This window comes from Cydia splendana, chromosome 4, assembly GCF_910591565.1.
Source record: "Cydia splendana chromosome 4, ilCydSple1.2, whole genome shotgun sequence".
NCBI classification, from domain to species: domain Eukaryota; kingdom Metazoa; phylum Arthropoda; class Insecta; order Lepidoptera; family Tortricidae; genus Cydia; species Cydia splendana.
This window is the reverse complement of record NC_085963.1, coordinates 7861862-7888136: the sequence shown is the minus strand read 5'-3', so window position 1 is coordinate 7888136 and position 26275 is coordinate 7861862. Positions and strand designations below refer to the sequence as shown.

At 41.0% G+C, this 26275-nt stretch overlaps 1 protein-coding gene across 1 annotated transcript; it reads right to left on the bottom strand.

Annotated features, from left to right (window-relative positions):
* On the bottom strand, positions 1-25515 carry LOC134789765 (protein patched). The gene is made up of 16 exons (XM_063760396.1): positions 24765-25515; positions 18088-18280; positions 8992-9137; positions 8691-8902; positions 8304-8508; positions 6908-7177; positions 6685-6819; positions 6449-6578; positions 6077-6324; positions 5668-5859; positions 5421-5564; positions 4457-5335; positions 3816-3998; positions 3184-3426; positions 2547-2855; positions 1-2298 (listed from the first exon to the last, which is right to left on the bottom strand). Exons 1-16 carry the CDS (start codon positions 24915-24917, stop codon positions 1990-1992), a joined length of 3951 nt encoding a protein of 1316 aa, XP_063616466.1. The 5' UTR covers positions 24918-25515; the 3' UTR covers positions 1-1989.
* Between the last annotated feature and the right edge of the window lie 760 nt (positions 25516-26275).

The window sequence follows — 26275 nt, the reverse complement described above, 5'->3', positions numbered from 1 at the left end:
TAAGTTTAAATTATTTTATTTTCTCAATACAGTGACAGTTTAACTTTCCTTTAAAATTATTGTCAAGTGTTTTGTTCAAGTAAAAATATTTTTATTAAAATCTCATATTCAATTACAGTAATATACGTTGTCGTAAAAAAACACTGGGGCAGTAGCTGCTGTCACATTAATGCTCAATAGGAATTAATTTAGAAATAAGGAGAAGGCTAATCACTCACCACTGAAGTGTTCTACTGTTTGAATAAGTTACCTTTTATTATCAAAGATTTAAAGTCCCAGAAACAACACTTCCCTGGCGACTAATTGCTGAATATAAGCTGTTCGTTGGGTCAAATACCTATAAGAGCAAACACAACTCATTTACATTACAACCTATAGTTTTTCGACAATACGTCAGTTAAAATTGTATAAAAATAAACTATACAATGGTGCACTACTCGTCGTAGGCACCTCGCTTACCTAGGTGTAAACGTTCCGCCTTGCAGACGAGTCGTCCGGCCGCGAATAACCAGTTATTACAAAATTAAACAAATTTCCGAAGTTTGACAGTAGCGAGGAGCATAGCTACCCTGATATACAAATATTTGTGCGTGTATTTCAACAGTTGCCATTCGCTATTGTTCGTTTTTTTTAGCATTAGAAAGAACTTGAAAGAAGATAAGCGATTTTGACATGACTTTTAATTGAAAATCGCTTTTTAAAAATCAATAACTATTACTTATGAAAGCAGAAGAATATAAATGATCGTATTAGATTCATAATTGTTACATATTTGCCGTGACTTATTTTTAAAATGTGTTTTTCAATTAAAAGACACATCAAGATTGCTTACCTTATTTCTAATGCTAAAAAAACGAACTATAGTATTAAAATAACTTGTTATTCGCAGCCAAACATCGTCCGCCTAGTTATACTAAAACTATATTTACAGAATATCATTATGTTATATGCGTATAAATTAATATAATCTAATAAGTACTTTGCACAAAATGTCACAACGTTATTGGTTAGTTCCCTTATGTATGAGGTCGGCGCCGGCCGCGGCCGGAGCCCGCGCGTTTATACTTACCTTGTACTCTGAATACTGTGTTTTGATCGTTAAATGCAGTCTTCACAATTTTATATGAACGTTTACCTAAAGATCACAAATTACAGTTAGATATCTAGGTAATCTCATAAATAGCTTCTTAACCTAACGCTACGAGTAACTAAATAATTTGTACAATAAATCTGAGATTTCTAACAGACTTCACTGGTGAAAGAATAATCATAAACGTAAAATAAATAATATCATAAATTACATAATAATAATATTTGACCACAGTCTTTAGAGAAGGTATAAAATATAACAGGAAGCATTATGGAGACAAATGGAAATGTCTTTAAAATAGGAACACACAGAATTAAAATGATATTTGGTCTTTTAAGATTCAACCTCGAGTTCACACTGAATCACGCGTCACCGCTACAAACACTAGTGCATTCGTGGAATGACTTCATCCAACAATATCACTAGAGCCACGGGGAGTTTAATTAGCAAATTTCTAACCGTGTAGCGGATTTAGAAGAGTGTAAAGTACACTTCAAAGAACACAAAAACATACCTAAGTACGACAATATTATTAAGCCAACTGTTAAATTTGTTAATTTTAACTCCCCTTGGTCCCAGTATTGAAATGGCTGCTTAAATACAAACCAGCACTTTCAAAACAAATTATTGTAGCCTCCACTGTATCTAATTGTTATTTTCATGAATTGTTAGCTTAAAATTACAATCTTTGTAATACTGCCTCAAGGCTTTGAATACAAACATCGCTACGCACCTCAAGACGTCTTACGATCCACAGACACGATTGTGTAACTTTAGACAGAGATATCGTTTCCTACTTATAACGATCAGATCCAAAGAAAACAAATAATGCGATAAAGTCTTACTTCACAATTATGAAACTACACACTTGAGGGTGTCAAGTTGCTTAGTTCGAATGTTCAATGCCTCGACGAGTCACTCTCGTGGCCCGAGTCTCGTCCGTTCTCGCGCGGCGAGGCGCGGTGCTCCCTTTCATCTCTATACCGGTCCCGTCTGTCCCTGGACCGATCCCGGTCTCTCTCGCGATCTCTGTCGCGATCCCGGTCCCGATCTCGGTCCCTGTCCCGGTCTCTGTCTCGGTCTCGGTCGCGGTCACGTTCGTCGTCGCGGTCCCGGCGGCGGTCGCGGTCGTAGTAGTGGTACGAGCGTCGAGATTTTCGGTCACTGGGTGTCACCACTTCCACCTTTATGTTAGCTGTGGCGGTCACCTGAAAAAGAAATATTTATAGTTAATAAATTTTCTATAATTCGGCAGTGTTGATGTTATAAAACTAAATTAAAATTAATTTAATTATTTACTTGAAATAGTAACGGATTACGGGAGCAATGTCACGTCATCAACGCGAATGGCACACGGCCAAACCGCGTAACTTATCGATGTAAACTTGCTATGCTTACATCAAGTAAAGATCCTTAAATATTTCACGAATTCATAATACCCATTTACGTTTCGTACCTTAGTCGTAATAGATCCAGAGTGCGAAGTCTTGGTCGGCGTAGAGCGGCCGCTATTCGAGTCACTCCCGTTATACGTAGTCGTCTCGACAACCACCTCTGGTTGCACCACGATGGACTGCATGGAGGACTGCGCAGATTGACCCGAGCTGTGCCAGCTCGGCTCCTCGGTGATGGTGGTGAGCGAAGGAGCGCATGAGCGAGGCGACGGCTTGTTGCGAGATTTGTCAGAGTTCGATTTTCGACTCGCTATGGGCGAGCATTTCGGGGACGGAGTTGATAGTCGCTCAGGGTGCTCTAGAGGTCGAACCTGATAAAAAATAAATTTATTTTATAAGCTACAAGCTAGACAATACTTTAAAACAATTGTTATTTTTAATTAATTTACTTATTTATTTTATATCAGCTAAATAAAAATAAAAGGATCAGCCTACGTTGGCCAGCTACGATTAAATTGACGAGGCCACTTATCTCCTGATATTGTGGTAAACATTATGGTATTACGTAGCATAATTAAAGATTTAGAAAAAGATCTGGAGAGGGCTTTATCTATTTAAAGCCCTTTTCTTCCGTTCTCTGTAAAATCTATGATTTTGCCCTCATGTTACATAAAAAGTGATAGATTTATTTAAACTCACCTCAGCAGCGGGCCCCAACAGCGCCAGCACGATAGGGAAGAACAGGAGTCCGTTGATCAGGCCGAGGATAACGAGCGCAAGCAGCAGCCTCAGGAAGAGACGGGCGACGAAGCCGAACTCGCTGGTGGCGAGCATGGAGGCCGCCAGCGCCGCGGCCAGCGCGCCGTGCAGCACGGGCGCCAGCACCGCCTCCACGGCCAGCATCGCGCGCCGACGACGGCAGCCGATGGATGTTACGAAGGCCTAAAGGAAAAATGTAAGGTAAGAAACGACGCCGGGATCGAAAGCCGAGGTTTTTGCGCTCCACTAACGAGATTGCAATCTGTGAAGGCTTTTGTTATGCATGTGGTTTTAAGTTGATCCGATTCTAAGCGACTAACATTTGGTTTCGAAAACGGATTAAAAGCCTCTGAAGACTTAGGTCATTTTAATGATGCAAAATACAGGATACGAGTAAAAACTACACAGCAGTTTGTTATCTAATAAATAAATATTATAGGACAATCTTACACAAATTTCGTCCCATAGTAAACGCAATAAGGCTTGTGTTGTAATGGTTACTATAATGCGAAAATGTTGAAATCTCAATTTTAGCAAAATATATACTTAAAGGTTTCCAAGTGGATACGTACCAAGCAAAGATGAACGGTGAAGTGCACGCCCCTGCCGATGGCGAGCACGAGCAGCACGGCGGGCACGGCGGACAGCTTGACGCCGAGAGCGGCCATGGTGCCCACCAGCTGTAGCACCAGCAGCGCCAGCGACAGCGTCACCAGCAGCGCCGCCCACGCGTTCAGCAGGAGCACCATTACCGCCTGAGGAATTAACAAACTTTTGTTATTAATGACATTATAAAATCGACTCATTAAATTGGTTAAAATAGATCTTTAGAGTATCGAGTAGGTATTTAATCATAATATTAAGGTTAACTAAGATACTTTTTGGGCCATCCGCGGCAATTCTAAATAAAATAAGGCGGTACATTCTTACCGCATAAAAATATTGACTGTTTAGTAATAGAAACCCAGATACCGCTGGAGAGACAGTGTGGAAGCGGATCTGCGTCAGCTTCAAGCCGATAATTGGTAGGAAATGGCGCAGGATCGGGAAAAGTGGCGTGCTCTCGTTTCGGAGGCCAAGATCCTCTTTGGATCGTTGAGCCATATTTGTTAGTTAGTTAGTAATAGAAAAATCATTAAATTATTAATATATTAAGTACCTATATGAGGTCGTCAAATGTAATAAAAAAATAATCATTTAAATGCGTACTTACAATAAAAACTGCAGCTAAAGCGCACCCCAATGCGTACATCAATGACGTCCGCAGATATAAGTATTGCTCCCAGAACAGGAACGGGATCCCAGATGGAAAGTTGGCTAGCCCCTTTGCCTCAAACTTCAAGCACAGCTCGCGCACCGACATTATCATGTTCTTTATGTTCTCAGTGTCCGTGAGGCCGGACAGGTAGAATGGGAGCTGGGTGTAAATAAGCGGCGATGATTTTGGAATATTCAAATTTTCGTCTTTAGGAAGGTGTGTCCATCTCTTTGGTTGAGGTTTCAGGTTTCCTTGGGATGCGCCATAAGCCAGAGCATCGTTAGTAGCCCACGCAGACAGGTAGTTGTAGAAAGCCTTCGGATTAATTATGCCCTCCTTGTCGACTAGTCGGTGGCCGTTCTTCACATCCTTGATGAGGGCCTTTTCGATGGGATTGTCCACGTGTCCGGTTTGTACTAGAAGTTTGTATGCCAGTATGCCCTCGTCGCTTGCATTACTGTGGAAAAACTCGGATGTTATACACCCGTTAGCGAAGTCTCTGTCGAATGCATCTTGAAGATCTAACAGCCAGTCGCGGAACAAACTCAGCCAGAACTTTGTAAGTCCTCCATTGTCGTTCTTTATGATGTTCGGTATCCGTACAAACTGATCGTGGTACTCGTAAAGAAGCTTCTGGTTCGTGGGATATTCGAAATCGCCTTGCGTGACTGCGTACATATTATAGAAGCCGAAGTACTTTTCTTGCCGTGACAGGAACTCATGTTCATCAGTGTTTTCAGGTACAATGTCAGTTAGATCGAGTCCGTCTTTAACCTTCGTCGCTCCCCAGACACTGGCTAAGATGACAGCGATCAACGCTAGCATTGACGTCACCTAAAAAAGGAAACAAAGTTAGATCAATATAGAAAACAAGAATATGTAGCGTATAGGAGGAGTTTACTAGATAAAAAATACAAACCTTAACGTCAGGCCGCATGATAAATGGTGTGTAATGAGTCTTCGCCCACTTGGTGAGAGACAGGCTCAAACAACACGGTTTCTTTGCTTCAGCTCCTCCATTGTCTGGGTCTAAAGGCTGTCTACTTGTATCTTTCACAGCATTCTGAAACGATAATAGAGGTGAATGGATTGACATTTTGGCAAAACTTGCGATCAGAAGATTAATTCAATTCAAGGCATGATATGATACTGTGTTATTTACTAACCTTGTCAGTCTTTCCACTACGTGTAGTGGATCTTCCACTCGTCCGTTTGACTCGAGTGGGGAGCGGGCTTTCTGGCATTATGCAGCACAACAAGTCGGAACGGGCAGCCGATCGCCGTCGCAGATCCAAAGAGATCATCGCCGGAAATACCAGCAACATCGATCCTAGGTTGAATAGTAAGAGGATAGCTGCCTGTAATAAAAGAAAAAAATCTTTGAGAATAATTCATGTGTATCTACTTACACCAAATGCACCAATTACCGTCGATTACCAGATCGTTCGTGTAACGAAAAAATCATGAGGAATCATTGGCGCAGAAATTACTTGTGATTATGAAACTTTAGTGTTACTACGTTCAGCTCAATTAGGCCCCCAGGAGCAACCAGGAGTACGTGAATTGATTATGTACCTGAAGACAGAAGGCACGAAGCGCTGGTATTGGTAGAAGTGCAGCAGCCAAGAACGCCATGGCATTGCAAAGCGACGCCAGTAAGACGCTCAGGCCACTTTTCTTTAGCACCAGGCCGGTTCTCTCTTCCCGTGGCACGTCTCCCGACTGTTCCACGTACGTATGCGTAAGAAGGAACATATCCTGCACGCCTAGACCCAATGCTAAGAAGGGCACGATCTGTGTACTCGTTGCATTGAATGGAATACCTGAAAATTATAAAATACCAGTTATATACTTCCATATGGATATTAAGTCTGTGATTAAATTATAATTTATAAGGGAAGTAATTGTAGAAAAAATAAACTCGAAATAAAAAAAAAGAATGATCACCTAATAGGGCACAAAAGCCTAATCCAGCGGCAACTGACATGGAAAGTAGAAGTACTCCGGCAATGCCTACTCCTGCTTGAGAACGGACGGGATCCTGCCATTGCATCAACGTAACGGCAACATAAATTAACTGAAAATAATTGAAATCGAAATAAAACAAATGATTTTAAAAGAAACAAAATAAGGTAATGTCGTACAATGTAGTCGATAGTGTTGCTGTATATCCAAAAACTTACCATGATCATGTATCCTACAACAATGTTCTTAAGGGATAGTTCGGAGAATTTTCCTAGGATGTCGTTTAAAGTTGACGTGGAGAACGGGTGGAAGGTGTACAAAGGTGATACTGAGGCTGCAGTCTTTCTTACTTCCTGTAACATACAAAACGAAAAATATTATTTATTTGTTGTTACGTTGTGAAATAAAAGTTTACGAGCTTGGTTTTGAGACAAAACTTACAGTTGCAAACTTTCGTTGCCAGGCGTCGAGTATACTAGCGGCCTTCTCCTGGTTCCAGCCGACATGGTGCACCTTGTGGCTCTCGGACCAGTACTCAAACATCTCGCGCTCGCCCATCAGCTGCACGACGGACTGCAGTGCGCGCGCGCTGCGCAGCGCCGACGTGTTGTTGCGTGTCACCCCGCCCACTATCAGCTGCTCCGGCCAGTGCATGTACGCCGCTGCGAACCCGTAGCACCCGTTCGACAGCACGGCCGCCACGTCTGGAATCTAAACAACCAAAAACTTAAAATTCCCGACACATTGAAACGTATTCATTACCGGGCACAAGTGTCACCTGCTCCGGACGACATAGTTACGAACAAAGGGTGTCGCAAGATTTACGAGGTTTCCTTGGAACTGTACCTACGTTTGTGTGTATCGGGTGGCGAGCATTATTGATAGTGTCATTGTGACGGCGATAGCGGCGGCAAACGAGGCCCATTGAAGCGTGTACAATGCGCCCGTATAATGCGGGGTCCGGCTGCGCGGGCGCAGGGAACAATGCGCGCCCGATCTGCGCCGCGGCCCTTCGCCGAACGTGGGTGGCGGCAACCCGCGCCGAGCCGACCTCACAAAAACGGGCCCTACCTACTCAACACATTCGACTGCGTTTCCAATGCAGCCCACGAGCACTTGTATCGTCCATTTATAAAATATTGCACAACCGTACAAATGACTCAATAAGTTTAAATTTTGCTTTAAGACATAATTCAGCGTTTCCACTTTCCGGGTGATAATATCATTATGCAGCGTTCAGTGTGTAATTAGCATCGGAACATAACTTTCTCGGATTGCGACTGCAGCGTGCGACGGCGACGCGCCGGCAGGTAGCCGCCATCTGCCGTCGGCGACCGCTTTCATCCCGTCTTATTACCGTTTCCAAAAATACTTTATTATTATGAAAAGTATTTAAGGTTTAATGCGTTTGACTCGATAAAGTTATTTTATTTGTCGTGATTCTACATGTTTTATTTATGCGCCAGTAAAACCGTCGTAAATTGAAGTCTTCATAAAAGGACCGGGAGTTGTAGTAATAGTCCCTAATGTGGGTATCATGGTCTCACGGTGGCGTCACAAATCACTCCGTACGAAGTTTGATCTCATTCATATTTAATGTTTACAAAAAAGGGGATTTTAAAGTAACGAAAATGTCACATTCTTCTTGAGTAAACAGGTTGCTGGAAAACCTTGATGGAACTATATAAAGTACATACTATGAGAATTTATAGATACTTTTCTGAAGTAGGTATAGCCTTAGTCTTAACTAGGCTAGCGCAAAATATTTTACGTTCTATGGATACTATTTGCCATTATTTGATGTACATAGTAACACAGATATAGAAAGTGAAAGTACCTGGCCGTTTTTGTTGGGCGCAGTGTCTGGACAGTGTGTGTCGGTGGGGTCCAGGCACGGCTTCTTCATGTAGGCGGACGTGATACCAGCTCGCTTCATGTACGCCTCCATCGTGCTCAGCGGGAACTGGATCTTCAGTCCTTTTACTTCTTCTAACACCTCTTGTGGGTTTAGCTGCGTCCATTTTAGTTTGTGTTGAAGGAAACTGGAAATATAATGTTGATTGTAAGTCAACGTAGTTGAAAAATATATGCTTCGTACGATAAGTCATTAAACGGTTTCTATAATTTTTTTGCTGGTTACAGCTGAACAGTGTATGGGTCCCGTTAGATCAAACATATACTACATCATAACAATACTATTAAGATGATTCAAAAAATAACTTACGGTACAGATATCGGATAATCCGGGCCTAGCAATTGGGATCCTTCCCAGAAACAATCAAGTGGCGTGATAATGGCGCACGGGATGATGTTTTCGAAGATCTTTTCTATGTGATACTCCTCGAAATCGGGTATACTCGGACTGTAGCAGAGGTCTTTGAGCCTCCACTCAGTGTCATACATATGAACCGTTACCCTAGTTGCTGCCTTAACCACCTGTAAACATAAATATTAAACCTTATGTATCCGAACAGTTAAAATAAATAAGATTTAAAAAAAATAGGTAGTTAAGAAAGCTTAATTACCTCTAGATGATCAAGGAGTGCTTTCGCGTGAAGTAGTGACGCATCCGGGTCTTTAGCAGTCTGGATAATGAGCTGGTGCGTTGAAGAATCTGTTTCGCCCAAGGCCTTAGCGATATACTTCAGTTCCGATTCTAATCTGCCACCCTCTGAAACAAAACAATAAAATTGTAAGAACAATGTGCAAATGAGTTAAATCGTTATACACGCCGGTGAGCTTTTATCTACACCTAGACAAGGTAAATAATGCCGACAATTTAACATGTAGAATGCACTACCGCATAAAAAGTAAGAAGTTAATGAAAATGCAATCTAGTTTACATTGAAACATTTTTTTCTTTATCGTAAAACGAGACAAGTCTCGAATGCCGTGGCCCATTAATATAAATCGTCATTTTAATGCGATAGTCGTTATAGGCACAGACAACTTAATTTAGTTATTCGTGAGTTGTCACAACTTAATGTTGGTAAAGTAAGAAATAATGCGCATCAGATAGGTACCTACTTATCTTTTTATATATTTGCATACGAGTTTGACTTAAATGAAACATCTACACGACAATAAATAGGTTTTTTACAGTCATTATAGTGTGCACGATGTTGCCATTTCTCGTTGGATATCTGTGACAGGATCGACAAAAAATGTTTCTAATTTTAGCTATCCCATCAGCACCCACGGCTTATTGGTGAGTGTCGACACATTTGTCACGGCAGGGAAGGCAGCCGCGATAGTTAGCGCTACGCTCGTGATTTATCTACACGTGGGGACTGCTATCGGGTCCACGCCTTCGCACCACTTACATGCTGGCATCCTCGGCATTAATTAAACCGAGTGAAATTCAACCCAACTTGTGATGCACTGGTTTAAAGAAGTTATAGACTATCTAAAATGGGGTGAGTAGGGTGAAAACTGAAATTCAAACCTCGATAACATTTTATATTTACATATGAAAACTGAATGGTGTATATAATAAGTGTTCCGGACGTTTGTATTTTAGTTTTTATTTTATTTTGGGTAGTTTCATTTCATAACTTTGACGATAAAGAGGAAAGCCCACCTCACCCCGTAGTGCCTCGTATTTGGGGTGAGAGGGGTTTTCATACAAAGGTGATTTTGGAAGATTGTTGGATCGATTTTTTTTTATTATGCGTATTACTATAGCTCAATTTTAAATTGGAATACATTATTTTTGTAGCAGTAGCCTTAAAATCCCTTCTCACCCCCCTCTCAAACCTTCTCTCCCCATTCATAACCCACCTCTCCCCGCGAAACCTACTCACCCCATTTTACGGTATCTAAAATAAGAAACTTCACTCCTTGTTCCCACTTTATTCCTACCGCTAACATCGAAAAACGTTATCTGCCTCTCAGTCGCTTGAATATGCAAGAGCGATAGGCCCTCCGGTGTATGATGAAATGCAAAACAACGCACATGTGACATTATTGCGACTTTGTCTCTCAGCCACCCATATTAGCACCTATCAAATAAGGGCTATACCTACCTATAACGCCGTCTTTGCATACTGCATAAGTATAATTTATTTGTTACGACATTCCAGAGAAACTATGTACAATTGTGCATACTAAACACAAAACAAAAAATCCAAACAAGCATAGGTAACGGAATTAGGGTTTAAGAATATTTTGTGGTCAGTTTTTCTCTTCTGCGAAATAAACGAGCATAATACAAGCAATGACGTCAGACACATACAACCCAATATTTAGGCTGGTAAAAGTACAGACGTATTCATAACAAGTCAATTAATTATCTTGAATTGAAGGCAGGTGCCTTTTAAAATACGCACAGCAGGTAAGCTAAAATGGGTATCGAAAAAAATTGTAAGTGGTTTGGTAACGTCGATGTTTTTAGAGGACCCTGCAAAAAGGGAGTGAGAGTCAAATATAGACCTTATTTTAAGCTTATAAGAATTTCGAGAATTCGTATATAGGTGGTTTGCATTATCGGGACGAGAATTCGTTCCAATTAACACCCGGCCATTGATTTATAAGTCGTTTTGTCACATTTTGGCCTGAACTAAATTAGGTGTGAGAAAATAAGCACAACTGATGCAGACATCGTTACGTAAAAATGAAAACTGACTTGCGATTCTGTACAACTTGTTTTCAAAGTTGAGTTGTTTGAGTTGTTTACGTTACACGTAGGTTTACAACGTACTATTTTCACAATGCGCGTGTGTTGTTTGGGAAAGCGTTACAAAGAATAGCCGCTAGCGCGGTGTAACTGTCTCAGCATGCATTATCGTCGGATCTGCAACCGCAGGCAAAGATGTTCTAATTGGAAGAAACAGCGTAACATGGCACCGAAATCCTTAAGAACTAATCGTAGAGGTTCCCCTGAGTGACCTAGCTGAGTCTTAGACTCGCCTGTCCTCGGTGAGCGACCGGAATGATACCCTTGTGTGTATAACGCCCTCGCTTCTTCACACGGGGAACTTCTTATTTTGGTCGCTAATTTATAGGGTGATGCCACGAGCGTTCAACCGATCGCAGCAGTCGACGGCTTAACGAGAACGTCGAGAACTGGTGATAACCATTTTTAGACTTCCTTCTTTATTTTGTGTCAACTTAAGTACGATATTTTTAACGACGCGCCGGGTGTCTACCTATTTTACAAATTGACGACAGGTGACAATGACAATTTTTATTTAAAATGTATTAATTTGTACATATAACCAATATCAAGCAAGACTTCATGAAACTTTTCGTATTCAATGTATTAGTGAAAACCAACTTGAGAATGGTTCAAGTTATTATTTTACAACTGAATGAAACATATACCTACTCACATAAAGGCCCCAATTGATCATCTGTCATATATATGTCATGATAAGTTCGGTCGCGGTCGTTCGCAAAACACTTTGTATGGAAATTAGCTTAATAAGCATTACATTTTACAAAAAGTTGATGAAGACAGCCTGGTGTGTGCCGGAGATTTTTTGCTTAGGTATCTGTGATTAAAACATTTGTGTGGACCGCACTATGTCCTACTGTCTTTTTAGGGTTCCGTACCCAAAGGGTAAAAACGGGACTAAGACTCCACTGTCCATCTGTCTGTCTGTTAGTCTCTATGTCACCAGGCTGTACGAGTATTTCATGAACCGTGATTTTAATGTCCATTCCATGATAGGTACATAAAATAAGGAATTTAGGAATTAAATTGATTTAGGAATTATCATGTGAGTTTTCTTGCTCCAACTCCTGCTGCTATAGGTTGCATGTACCTTTTTGATACTCGTATTAGCAAATAGCATAAGCTAGATTTAAACATTATAGACTTCAGACATTTTGACTTCAGTAATATATAACGAATTGTTATCAACTTATCAATCTCTGTTATCCTTGACCCTGCCATGCAAAATCGTTGAACCAGGCCAACGTAACGTAATGGCTGTTCAAGTGCAAGGCAGGGGCGCTCAACCTGCGGCGTGCTTCGTTCCTAAACATAGCTCACTCGCCGGATATTGAGGATTATCATAAAGCAAGTGGAATGGGATCGGCGCCCGCACAGGGCGCCTCTATTTTAACACCTACCGGAGTCGTGGGCGCAAATTACGACGCCAACGTAACTCTAGCTCGTTGGAAAGCGTGGAGATTGATTTAAGTATCGGATTTTCGACGCCATTAATATCGATCACGTTTCAATTCTAATTAAATGGTTTATGGGGAGCAGGAACAGGAACATGTTGCGTAAACTTTTTATTGGTACGGACAAAACCTGATGTGTACAGACTTAAATTTCCCAACCCATACCGCACTAAATTGAGATGTCAACCGTTGCACAACATGGGGTATAGTGTAGCGAGAGGCAGGCGATGTAAGATCACGCGATTCACGCAAAGCTATCGCAACACAACCTTCTTTTACTGAGACACCACTTTTCTGATTCTGTAACTGCCAAGGCACAATTTGTGCAGCACATATTCATACTCAATGATACTGATTACTGAGTAGGTATGAATATTTCCCTTCATAACGCAATACATTCCAGTGCATAAAGCGACAGTTAATGACCGCGTTGCAGATCAGCACAATGTGTAATTCGCCAGATGATAAAACTGTTTGGATTGGCTTTGCACTTTGCAGGCTACGTGCGCGACCGGTGATAATGACGTTTTGTAGTGTGATCGATCAGAAACGATACGATCGCAATGAATGACGTCCGTCACAAAGAATAGCACGGTGCGGGGAGCGGGGGGCGCTACGTGCGCTCGCGCATGTTGTGTTGCGCGGCCACCCGCGCGCCTGCGCCCGGCCCGTGTGGTCCGGCCTTCCGCCCGCGCGCCCGGCCAGGCCCTCTATGCAAATTAGCCAGCGTAGACAACAGATGGATGGCGGAATAAACAAATCGCGTCCTTTGCGAGAGCGACGCCGGACCCACGCCGATCCATAAAGATACAGACGCTGGAGCACTCCATCCATGCTCCCTGATTGCAATTTAGGACCTGTGGCTTCCATAGTTCATAGTTAGTGTAGTAGTTACATTCGTACAATTGTTATTATATATATGGGTAGTGTAGTATAATATGTAGTCAAGACTACTAGTCATTTAGGTAACTTTACCTACGGTAATCATTCCGTACAGGCCTATTCGGATTTCGAGATAATCACAAGATCTTGAGACGATTTAGAGATCAACTAGATCTACATTAGATATCGACTAGATATGACTTGGATATCTAAGTCATAACTTGTCGAAATCGTTCAAGAGGACCTCCACAATCGCGGAAACGTCAAATTTGACATATCTATCTTACAAATATCTTTAAATTATCCGTATCGTAACTTGTTGAAGTCTAGTAGAAATCTAATTCATTTTCCGAATCGAGCCGGTAGACTGTGGTTGATGCAACTGACCCTAAAAAATTCTCAAAGTGCAGAACGAAAAATTAGAATGTCTCAAGTGAAAGCTAAGGAGGAATGTGTCTCTCGAAAGTGTTCGTCAATTAATCTAGAACCAATTAAGGTCATAAGGTCAGGCCGGACAAAATGGTTCTGTCTTTAAGTTCTACGATTTTGTATGCCACAGCTGTTTCATAAGAAATCGACAATAAATTATAGGAAGGGGTGAAGTCAGAAAAACTAACATCATTATTGCAGTCTAGGAATACCTTATTCAATTATGAGTTGTGCAAATGGTGTTGGACCGCATCCTTAATTATCTACCTGCTATAGAATACCGTAAGTCCCGTCACGTTCCGCACATAATACTCATTCTCCACGGTGGGTATGCCATCTCGAGCTTGACGCGCCCGCTGCGCTCTCGATTGAGCCATCACGCTCGACCCGCGCTCGCAAAAGAACCAATTCCGAGTAGGGCAGGACCGAAGCGTAAAGGCGAGTGTGGAACAGACCGCGTCACAGCACGACGTCTTCACACAAAAGCGGGCCGGACAATCGGATACCTCGTTTTTTGTGAGTCAATAGAAATGTTATACATTTTTTTAGTTTTATCATCGGTCGTAATTTCACGTGGGTATATTTACGGGCGGCCGCGGGCCACCTAATTAAGTTGTTAGGTGACTCCGAACTCCGAGGCCTTCGGCATTGTTTAACGGAGGCTTTGTTCTGCGATAAAGCCCTCAATATGTATTGTTTGAACGGTAGCAAAGATATAAATGATGTTTAAGAATTTATTTTATAGGCGAACCGTATGAATGAGCGATATTTTCTACTGCATTGCATGTGAATTAATTACTAGCCAGAGGCTATTAAAGATCCTATGGTCACATTTTATACATTCCACACAATTGGATAGAAATAATAAATAAGTTATTCACGGTCGCTGTAAACCGATAATATCAAATGAAATAGGTCATCGACTCTTGCTGGAACCTTGATGTAACTATGTGTTTCATTGAACGTTTGTCTAATTATAAGGTATGGATTTCAACTTTGTTAATGTATGTATCATAAAACACTGTTAGACCACCCAGATACAAAGAATTTGGGCAATAAAAAACATACCGGTTGTTTACTATCAGTCGTATTCAAGGACAGTCTCCACAGCTCCGAGTCAGACCTATTGAAACTTGAAAGCGATTGTAAATAATACTTTAGAAACAAAACTTTTGTTTGTTGCTTATGTTTATGACAATGAAGAGTTGTTTTCCTAATTATGTTTTTACTACAAAAGTCTGTTGTACACTTTTAAAAGCTTTTATTGAGAGAAGTCAATATCGATTCTGTTACAGCTACCCAACAGTTTAGTTATTCGACCGTAGACACCGCTACAGATGCTATCTACATGTGCTACGTCGTAGCAGATGGCACAGAAAACATAACAATAATAATCTAAGTGCGAGTTGGAAAATATATGTATGTAATAATAATATGTGTAATTAGCATTCTTAAAATCTAATTAGGGAAAACGACTAAATATATGCCTACTGATTACAGTGGAATATAGATTCAAAGTAAAGAGTCCACATAGGAAATACGCATCCTGTCAGAACGAACGACTGCATCAATCGTTTATTAATTATATGTAGAAGCTATAACGTCAGAGAACAATTATCAAAGTAGGTACCTACCCTACTGTAACCCGATAATCTTCAAATTAATTTATAACTCGTTCTTTGGTGGGTATCCTCTTTATAGTTTAGGTGTTTATACCTATTCGTTTTTTACGAATCACAAAGTAAAACAACAAAAAGTAATCAATACTAAAATTACCAATCCATGCTGGTTTGCATGCTCGTGACACTTGTGACCATTCCTGGTGGAAGTGCCTTGTGCACTAAGTAGTCTTAACATGGTATTCGAAAAGTATACGTATAGGTAAGTAATTAATAGTTGTGTCTACTTCGGGCAAGACTAAATGACAATTCAGACTGAGCTGATAAAAAAAAATTGGTACCTATTATCTTGCATACCTACCTACCTCGAAAATCGTGAATTAACAAATTAGTAGGTACAATGAACTGTATATGAATGGCTAACAATTAATCCAGTTATACGGCAAATAAAACTTAATATGTATGTATTTCATTGATGCGAATCTATAATGCCACTATATCAATAGCTCGCCAAACGAAAACATACATTCAGCTATATGTTAGAGGAGATTCTATACACTTTTTCGATAGGATCAATATGTATAAAGAAATCTTTTTTAAACTCTGAAGGATCAACATGATACGTATTTTTTTGATACCTACTTAAAATAATTACCGTAAAATGGGGTGAGTTGGGTGAAATTTGACTTTCAAACCTCGATAAAATTTTATTTTTACATGTGAAAACTGAATGGTGTATGTATAGTATATAATAAGTGGCTCGGACGTTTGTATTTTAGTTTGTATTTTATTTTGGGTAGTTCCATTTCATAAATTTGACGATAAAGAGGAAAACCCACCTGACCCCGTAGTGCCTCGTATTTGGGGTGAGAGGGTTTTTCATACAAAGGTGATTTTGGAAGATTGTTGGATCGATTTTTTTTTATTATGCGTATTACTATAGCCCCATTTTAAATTGGAATACATTATTTTTGTAGCAGTAGCCTTAAAATCCCTTCTCACCCCCCTCTCAAACCTTCTCTCCCCATTCATAATCATAACCCAACTCTCCCTGCGAAACCTACTCACCCCGTTTTACGGTACCTAAAGTTACAAACAACTCGTACCTAATTGAACACACAAAGTGAACTCAAATCAAAGTTGCAAAGTATCGTGTCATCAAATCTGCACGTACAGGCTCATTTGAATATAATGGATGCGCCGGTAATTTAATTCATTCAATAATCGCCGCCAAAAGAATAATGAATGACAAGTTTTTATAGACACGACACAAACGTGACGAGCTGGCTTCCGCAGGGACTTAGTTTCTTCTATGAAACATGTCATGAAAGAAAAATCAATGAATATTTATTTATTTTTATTTGCAGCTTAAACCTCAAAAATTGCAATTTAAATGTTCGCATTAACAAGCAAATGTATTGGAATTGAGAATGTCATCGACAGTGTGCCTATTGGTTAGCGGGAACTTTTGATAATATGAAGAGAAATTTAATAAAATGTCACACGTGCATGTCGGATCTTCCAGTTTCAATCTAATATAAACCCAGGTAGCAGGCAGATTAATTTTGGCCCTATCTATAGTCTGACTGGTTGAGAAGGGCATCTTGCTTACTGTTGCAACAGCAGAAAGTCCTTCTAGTTCCGTAGAAATTAGCAATTTTCAAAATTACCCCGCTCTCGAAGTTATCCCAAAGCACCTTACCACGACTCTCTAGCATTTATTTGAACGAGCTTCTAAGCGGCGGGGCGGGCTTCTCTTTTTGCCGCTGCAGCGGACGTTTAAATTGTAATTTGGATGTTGATGGATGCATTAATATTGGATGTTAATGGTTGCATTTATATTCGAGGGGCAGCAGTATGCGGCGCACGTCGACGGAAGCGGGCAAGCCGCCGCTGTTGGTATTCCTTCGATGCACATTGCGCCACTGCGCTTATCTTGATGCCTATGGTTTTTTGATCATTCGTACTTTAGGAGAATAAAGTTGTCGTGCAGGCAGGTGCGTTGGCGTTTTATTGGCGAGTGCGTGTCACACGATGCGTTTAACCTGTGTAGGTTATTAGAATGTTATCCTTGGTATTTTCAACTACGGCGAATGCAAGAATATTTTTGTTCGCTAGATGCTAATACGAATGTACCCGGAAAGCTGCAGTCCGCGACGAATGGCGCCGTATTAGCAAGATCATCACTCATCGAGATTCACAATGATGACCACGACCACTCTGGCAAGAGTGTACCGACTAAGAAGAAGAAGAAGAAGATGCTAATAATATCACAAACTACGTAATCAGATAAAAAAAGATGATATTTAAAATCCTTGTCGAACATAATTTCTAAGAAGTCAACTGGTCTTATTGTATTTGAATTGTAAAAATGTATACAAGTAAATTCTGGAAACTAAAAGTTATTTCGTAAAAATAATGAAACCTGAAACCTTACATACAATGTATACAGTTCAAATGAAATGTACGCTAAGCAAAAAAGAAATACGTACATGAGTAATGTGTGAAACATTTGTTCGTTTGCCTTCCGAGTATTGGTTGTATAATGAATAGTAAAAATACCTTGAACCCAGAGCTGATCGACGCGCGAGTGTATCTGCGCAGACTTGAGGCCGACGCAGAAGGTGGACAGCACGAGGATGGCCACGAAGAGCACCTTCCCCGCGTCCCCCTGCAGGAAGCACCCGAGCACGAACAGCTGCTCCTGCAGCCACGCGCGGATCCACAGCGACGTGCGACCGCCTTCGATGTTACCCTGGAAATTGAACTACCTTCAATATTTGTTTTACATCGATCGGCCAAATTCTATACTTTCACTGAAAAGGCAAACAAAGCATTGGGCCGCGGACCCCGCGGACGCAAGCAGCACGCGGCGCGGCGAGCGGCAAATCAAGGCAAATTGCGCTGACCAAATATATGAACGGCCTTGATTTGCCGCTCGCTGCTTTGATTTGAAGCGTCATGCTTATTGTTCATGCAAATAATAGGTGACACATAACGTAGTGACAGACATTCTACTGCACTCTTATCTTATGAGATATGTGGTGTCAAAATCAAGGTGAGTTGAATCTTAATATTTCGTGTATTAATAACCCTAACGGTTTTCTTTTTCAGCGTAATTGTGTTTGGACACATTAGTTATTTAGCCAGAAAGGTATATACTACTATATACTATACTAGGTATACTGATATTTAAAATAAGTCAACTAAAACTTATCTATGACTATTATCCGAACAATAAGTCACTTAGTTTCTAGTTAAGTACCTATCATCTACCTATCACCCACTGATATTGTATTAGCTGAACGACCTATGCGGTACGGAACCAAGATGCAAGTTTTTTTCTGGTGATTAAATTTAAATGTTTCCTCAATACAGGTATCATTGGCGGTAGACGTAATAATAAAACATAAAATTGGAAATAATTTCCAGATGATTGTGATTAATGAGGCGCTCCCGTGGCGCCTTGCAGGACTCCAGCCGAATATAGAGACCGCATAGCGCATATTCCTATTGCTAACCGGTCCCTGGCTAATTGAACGCTCAGGTAGGCAAGTATTTCCTTGATCTCGAGCTACGTAACAACTACGCGTTACCGAAGAGTGCACTTATATTGGTTCGCCCACGCGCTCGGTTCGCCTGAACTCTGTTAGCGATCGGAACAGCCCTGACCGCTTACTAATTACATAATAATAACTCAATCGGCGACGCCGGTGTTGAGCGGCGATTACGCCATCCGGCCTAATGGCCAGCTCGGTATCATCAACGTTTACGAAGAAAATTTTAAGATAATAAAAAAACCTTCTTCGTTGTACTGCGTTTTGTACAACAGATCGAACTGATAAGGATTGAAATACTGTTGTAAATTTATTTTACTTCTTGGTTAGAATACGACTTTCTTTCTTCAGTATTCATTTGATTTGGAAGTCCTAAAGATTGATAAAAAAGTTGCTAATTGTGGCTTATTTTTAATACACCTACCTACAGGTTTTTACACCTACAACGGACCTTTTGAATTGTTCTAAAAGACTGATATTAAAAACACTACTGTTTCTTTAAACATTTTCAGAAATTAGGAGCACGATTTAAAACCATTTTGTGTTTTAGATTACGCTACATAATTAGACTCAATTATCATGAATGAAGTGTCACGTCATAATGGCGGCGTTGTCATAACATATTATGCGCGACCGCAAGGCCAAGGCGAGGAGCAGAGGGCAATGCACACTCGCGTGACTCGAACAGCCCTCAAGCTCTGCTTGTATTCCTTCTGTACCAGTTCCGCAAACCCTAACATTATGTGGTATGTAGTCAAGTCTTATAGATACCTCTCGCTAAGGAGAGGTGCGCCCGAAGGCCACTCGGGTAACGGATTACTATTGAATCATACCTTATTAAATTACCCACATATAAACCGCGGGAACAGCGCCGCACCTCTCGCGAGAACGAAACGCGAACCTGACAGCACCAATTACACCATCGTTAGCGACTTGAGCGAATTCCGAGGCGTTTATTTTCAATCGGCGCTATGCGAGGAATGGGGAACGAGTTCGCTGAACTGTAGTACGCACAGTTACACACAGTTAATGAAGTCAACATCAACAAATAAGGCAATAATATTTTAATAGAAGATAGGTACGTCGAGAGTCAGGACAGAACGGTCGATAGTGTGCGGGCGCAGTGAATGTCGATGTCGAGCGCGCTGGGTGGGCGTGACGTCACGGCCGGAATGCGCCTGGGCCGGTGCCCCGCGCCCCGCGCCGCGCGGCCCACGTGGAACGTACGGAACTGCACCGACACTGCGCAGACCCTTCATTCAGGTACCAAATACGGCAACCCTAATGTACGACGCGAAACGCTCGTAAGGGATCTACTACGCCAACAGATCATATTTGTGATAGTACCGTACTACATTCTCGTGTCGGAAGCTAGTTGGCGCCAAATTGGTGTATTATGGAGTGTTAATCTTTGGGATATAGTTCCAATGATGACAATGCTTACGTAAGTGCTACTGAGTGGATAAGTTACTATAATCCATAAAACACAGGCGACATTGCGGTGCGCGGTACTTCCTGCAGATAAGGATTAAACTCCAGGAGCAAATAACTTACTACTGATGGTGATGACTTTGTATCTTACAGAGATGATCTGTTCTAATATGTATTAAAGGATGATTATTACAAAAGCAATTCACTGAGCCATCATGCCATGAAGATGAACTAAAATATATTTTTATCACACTATAAATACACTATCGAGTAAACAGAGCACTTTATCATCTCACAGGAAACCGTCAGAAGATAATTTAAGAAGCGGCTGCCCAGTGACACGCCAGCCGCTTTTATGTCTAGCCTTTCTTATCAGAGGTCAGCACTATTGTAATAATTAAGCATCTACTTCAATAAACATAATTACTCTTAAAAGTGTTTATTATAGATTTCATAACAGTAGATAGCCATTAATGAGCAAACAATCTGTGCCTAGTCAAATTTTAATGACAAATGACAATTACAAAACCTAGGACAACATAATATTCATTAGTCGCAACTCGCAACTACATTTTACATTTGAGACGATGTTGTAATATAATTGGTTGTTTGTTTACAACTTTACACCTCTGAAAGTAGCAATTATGAAATTCTTTACAATTTTCGCGTGTACTTTACGAACTGATGTCCTTTTGCAATCACAGAATGTCCTTCCCCAGAATTAATCTTTGCGGCAGGTGCTTGGCGACTCGTTTTTCTTATCAGGCTCTTATATTTATTTATGTTCTGTTTAAATACAAAGTTCCCCAACGTAGGATGATTTATCAATCATTCACGTCATGTGGCATGTTCGTGTATTAGTTTAGCAAGTGGCTTGGAGCGGAGGTTGATTGGCGCGATCTTTGACATCCGCTGGCATCAATCGAGTTGGCCGACACGGCGGGCCCCGGCAGTGTTCCGGATCTGCATATAATGGGTCGTGAGTGTGGGGTCTATTATCCCATCAGAATGCACGAGGCATCGTGCGCTTAGTTGCTTCATAGTACCTACTTACCATACCCTTAAAGGGCGTCGAGAATACAAGTGAGTTCCAGTTTTCCAAGGTTCAGGCTATTATACAACTATTTCAAGAAAACAGTGGTGCAGTGGATTAAACATTTAATCCTGATCCGTACGACTACTCATTAGGAGCCATCAATGGAGTTGCCAATCGGTGATAATGTGAATCCCACCCACAAGGGTTGCTCGAATACACAAGCTCGTATTAAAATATCTTAACTCTTTTTGTTCGCTATTGAAGGTTACTGGATTTATCTGTTCATAGACTGGTTCACTTGCAGAAGTATATTCGTTATTTTACAAAAAACTTGGGTGCAATAATACATATTTTTATAGATATTATGTTTGGGAAGTCGTTCAGTCAGTCATTTCTTAAAGTACTGATATATCGGAGCGGCCAAGGTGCTAACAAACATATGAACACGCCTCTATTTTCAAGGCGTTAGAGGGCGTGTTCAGATATATTTGCGCACCTCGGTTGCTTCGATATATCTCATGGCGACTGAACCATGTTAACCATTAGGAATTAAAAAGAAAGAGCCATTCCATTGGTGTAGGATACTTAAACAAGCGGAAGCTTTACGCGTCTTACCTATAGATAGGTAAATAATTATGCGTACATATCAAGTTATAAATGACCTACAGCCGGAATAAAAAAACTTTAATTTGTTAAATTAACATGTCGAACGCGGTAAACAAGTCAATATTCTTGAGAAAGTTGCCTAGTAGTGGGCAGCGTAACCGGTTTGAGCAGCATATGATAGCGACCTTATCAGTAATGCACTAGGTTACTAGTGAACCTGGCTGTAAAATCACGGAAATAAAAGACCACCAGTGGCAGTAATTTGGCCAGCTGGTGTGAAGCTACTGGCCCAGAAGCGGAGATATGAGGGTAACAGTCGACGATGTGCAATGAAGTGTGTACGCAGTCCCATGTTGCATGGAGCCGGTGGCCTAAACGGCTCACGTGGCGTCATCTGATACCTGAATTGCTTGTGGCTAACCCACATGCCGCAAACCTGCTGTTTTTTATTGGACTCCATTACCTTATTAGTCGGATGATAAACGATACCAATTATCAATGGCCTCTGCTAATTTCGGCCGTTGTAAATGTAGATTTTGTTAATCTTTATGATCTCCGAACATTTTTAGTGATTGGTTTTTTAAGGCCCAAAAATATGTAAGTATTTATTTTTAATGCAGTTATTAATATGTATCTATTTTTAGTTTTTGCTATACATCTTCTAAAACATGTATTAATACCTAGATTACGAACTCATTAATGTGTAAAGGATAATGTAATAACATGTTCGAGATCATTTTGTGTATATAAATTATAACGAACAAGATTTTCATACAGCTAACGGTATATTTTTAACATTTTCCATAACCCTTTAGTACAATCGAGAATGGCCTGTTTCTCTGAATCTTGTACAATCTCAAAAAGTCTCCGGCGCAGCTGCTGACCGTCGCCGTGAATCGCTCAATGTTTGGACAAAGACAAAAGATCTGTGGGAAAACCGAGTGGGAAAGAGATAGAGTATAAATCGTAAGGAAAGAAAAGAAACTACTCCTTCCCCAAGCAAGAAAGGGATACACGATCGGAAACCACAAGATGTCTCAATTCCACGACGCAAGTTCTGTGCGGTCCGACCAGACAAGACTTAAAAACTTTGTAGAATCTTGCGCATTCTTTTTGTTTATTTTCGGTGAAGTATTTATTAGGAAGATATGATTCGGGTGGTATCGTTTTGTCAATAAGAAAACTACTTTCGTAATTTTTTTAATAGACCGAGTTTACTCTATTATAAAATAACATTGTAGTTATATTTATTTTAAGCTCACCTATAGGTATTTTACTCACGATTTACACTATTACTACGGCAATAATTATATTTTTTTGTAAAAACTTCCCACTGATAATAAGTTCCTTCTGAGTTCTGGCTGCAACGATCTTAGCTCGGAGCTAAATAAAATTTCTCTTCTAGTAGAGTGAGTATGGCATGGCATGCGCCGCGTTGATGTCTCTATCGGCGGCGCCCGCGCCGGTGCGCGTGCGGCCCCCCTCCCGCGCCCCCCAGTCGCTGCGCCTTAATTGCTTCATCTTGCATACGATCGACCAACTTCCACCTACATTATAGCTCACCACGAATTACAGCTGTTTTTGTTTTGTTTCCCTATTACAAAAGTGGGCTTTCGTTTGAATTTTTTTAAAGTGTATGTTCGTGCTGGTTTTTTTTGGTTTTATTTACTTAGCGTTCTTGAATTTGAATTGATTCTGTTAAAGAGTACTGCCGCTATTAGTTTCGTTTTAAAGAATAAATTATTTTTATATTAGGTACATTGTATGGTATCATGATAAGTTTTATGATGTGAAGTGATCATGCAAGCGAACATTCTTTTTATACCTATTGAGAAATATTTTGCACAGGCTCTACAGGGGTGTGACCCACCGTGAGGCGGCGTTTACTGCCTTCTAGGAAGGCGCTACCTTCCCCGAATCGTCCCGTAGGCAACGGCGGGACAATTTGTGTGCATACAAACAATTTCCTGGTTATTACGGAATGGGTATGTAATGTATGTATCCGTTTTTGGAGATTAATCATACTGTTTTAACCGAGTACATAGAAATATGTACTTTAAACATGTATGTCTTTTAATACCACGTCGGTGGTAAACAAGCATACGGCCCGCCTGATGGTTAGCAGTCACCGTAGCCTATGGACGCCTGCAACTTCAGATGTGTTACGCGTTGCCGGCCATTTAAAAATCTGTACACTCCTTTTTTGAAGAACCCCATACTGTAGGTACCCCTCGAGAAAACCTCGGCAGCTCATCAGCTCATTCCAATATTATTGAGGAAATTTATAGTTAGCCATTTAATTTTATTACGCTTGAAAAGGTATCGTCTACGATTATTATTAATTTTACATTTTAGCTACCTATTAATATAAGGTACACTTTTTAGATTCCATTAAACATAATATTATTTGATATTAACGTGATTATTATGGGCTAGTTATTTTAAAAACTGCGGTTTAAATGGTAAATCGACTAACCATTAGACGGCGCCACTCTAGCGCTGCCGCGTTCCTTGACTATTGACATTCACAGAAAAACAATCACACGTGGTACAACATGACGTGACGGTAAGTTGTCTGCACGGTCATATGCATGTTGTTGACGGTGTACCTTTTCAAGTTCTGAGAGAGCTAGTGCTGCATCCACCCAGCTGGTGCGGATATACAGATCGGCGCTGTGGCGCGCCTCGGCCGCGGAGGGGCTCTCACGCGTAGCTGGCACTATCCGAGGATTCGAAGGAGCCTCGGAATCGGGAGCCACCATGATCTCGGGGCCAGGCTTGTCACCAGTATCCTCATGAAGACGGCCGGAGTCCGTCTGGCGGCACACGCTGTCATATCACTCGCCGCCACATAACCATACACTTGTACACCGTAATTCGTCACTTTTATCTAGCACTGTACGGTTCGAAACATGGAACGGCACCGAGTTTCGTTACAATAGTAACGCACACAACACACACGTGTAGCCACTGGCGCGAGTCGAGCAACACTGACTATTTGTTGAGCCGCCATCATGATTCTGTAGGTTATGTTGCCGTTCTGGAGAACGAAAACGAACGAGCGGAGGCGGAAACGCCCGAACCACTCGCTTGGGGACCACACACGTAATAGGGCTATCTCGCTCGCGCACTGAAGGGGTGGGAGGCTGGGAGAGAGGAGCAGAGGGTGGATGAAAAATAAACAGCTCTGACTGTCGACGGATCATTAACTGAAAATGCTGCAATCAACAACAGGCCCCAGTTAGAGAAAGTAATTAAACATTTTAATTTGATGACTAAATTTGTAGTTGTCATATACTTTGTTTTAATTTCTTGATGCGGACAGAAATACTTTTTGAATGAGACAAGTGCTGTATGCACAGTTGATCGACAGTTAATGTTTACATGTGCGCAAAAGCTATTACAAGTCCACAGTTACTACAAGAGAGGACCTTAACATGCTAGCCAAACATGCCTTCTGTATACAGATAATAAAGGCGGATCAAACATTCGGACGCACCATATCATTTTGTTTACAGAGTTTTCTGAGTAAAAAGTCGGGCGAGCGCCCCCGGCGGGGCGCGGCGGCCTGGCCCTTTGAAGTAACCGACATAAAACGCCGCCGGCGGTGATTTAACTAATGAATTTATATAGAGGGCGTGCCGAGTGCGTGTCGTCCATCGACTATCGTTCACCCTGGCTTCGGACACTTCTAGGCCCCAGAAACATCAACTGTCTCGCAGAAAACATCTTAAGTTCGCAAGAAACAGCATTGTAATTAAATGGTCCTTCGAGCCGGATACTTTTGTCTGTATTGGATTTGGGCCGGTTAGGCACAGTCATATACCTAGTCGTATTTATTTACTTATTAATACATACCTACCACGAAAACCAGGTGAAAGGTTTTCTCGACAGCGCACATAGGGGTATCTGACCCTAAAAGCTGGCAAAATTATTTGTTGACATTTTTAATATTATTTGTATTGTAATAATTATGCTATTACACTATACCTATTAATTTATTTTGGTTTTACACATTTTCGCTTCATTACATTGGGGTCGGATAGTTTGTATAATTTACAGTTAATACAAAAATCATTATAAATTATGTTTATCTATCAAACTATTCAAACTGTTACTA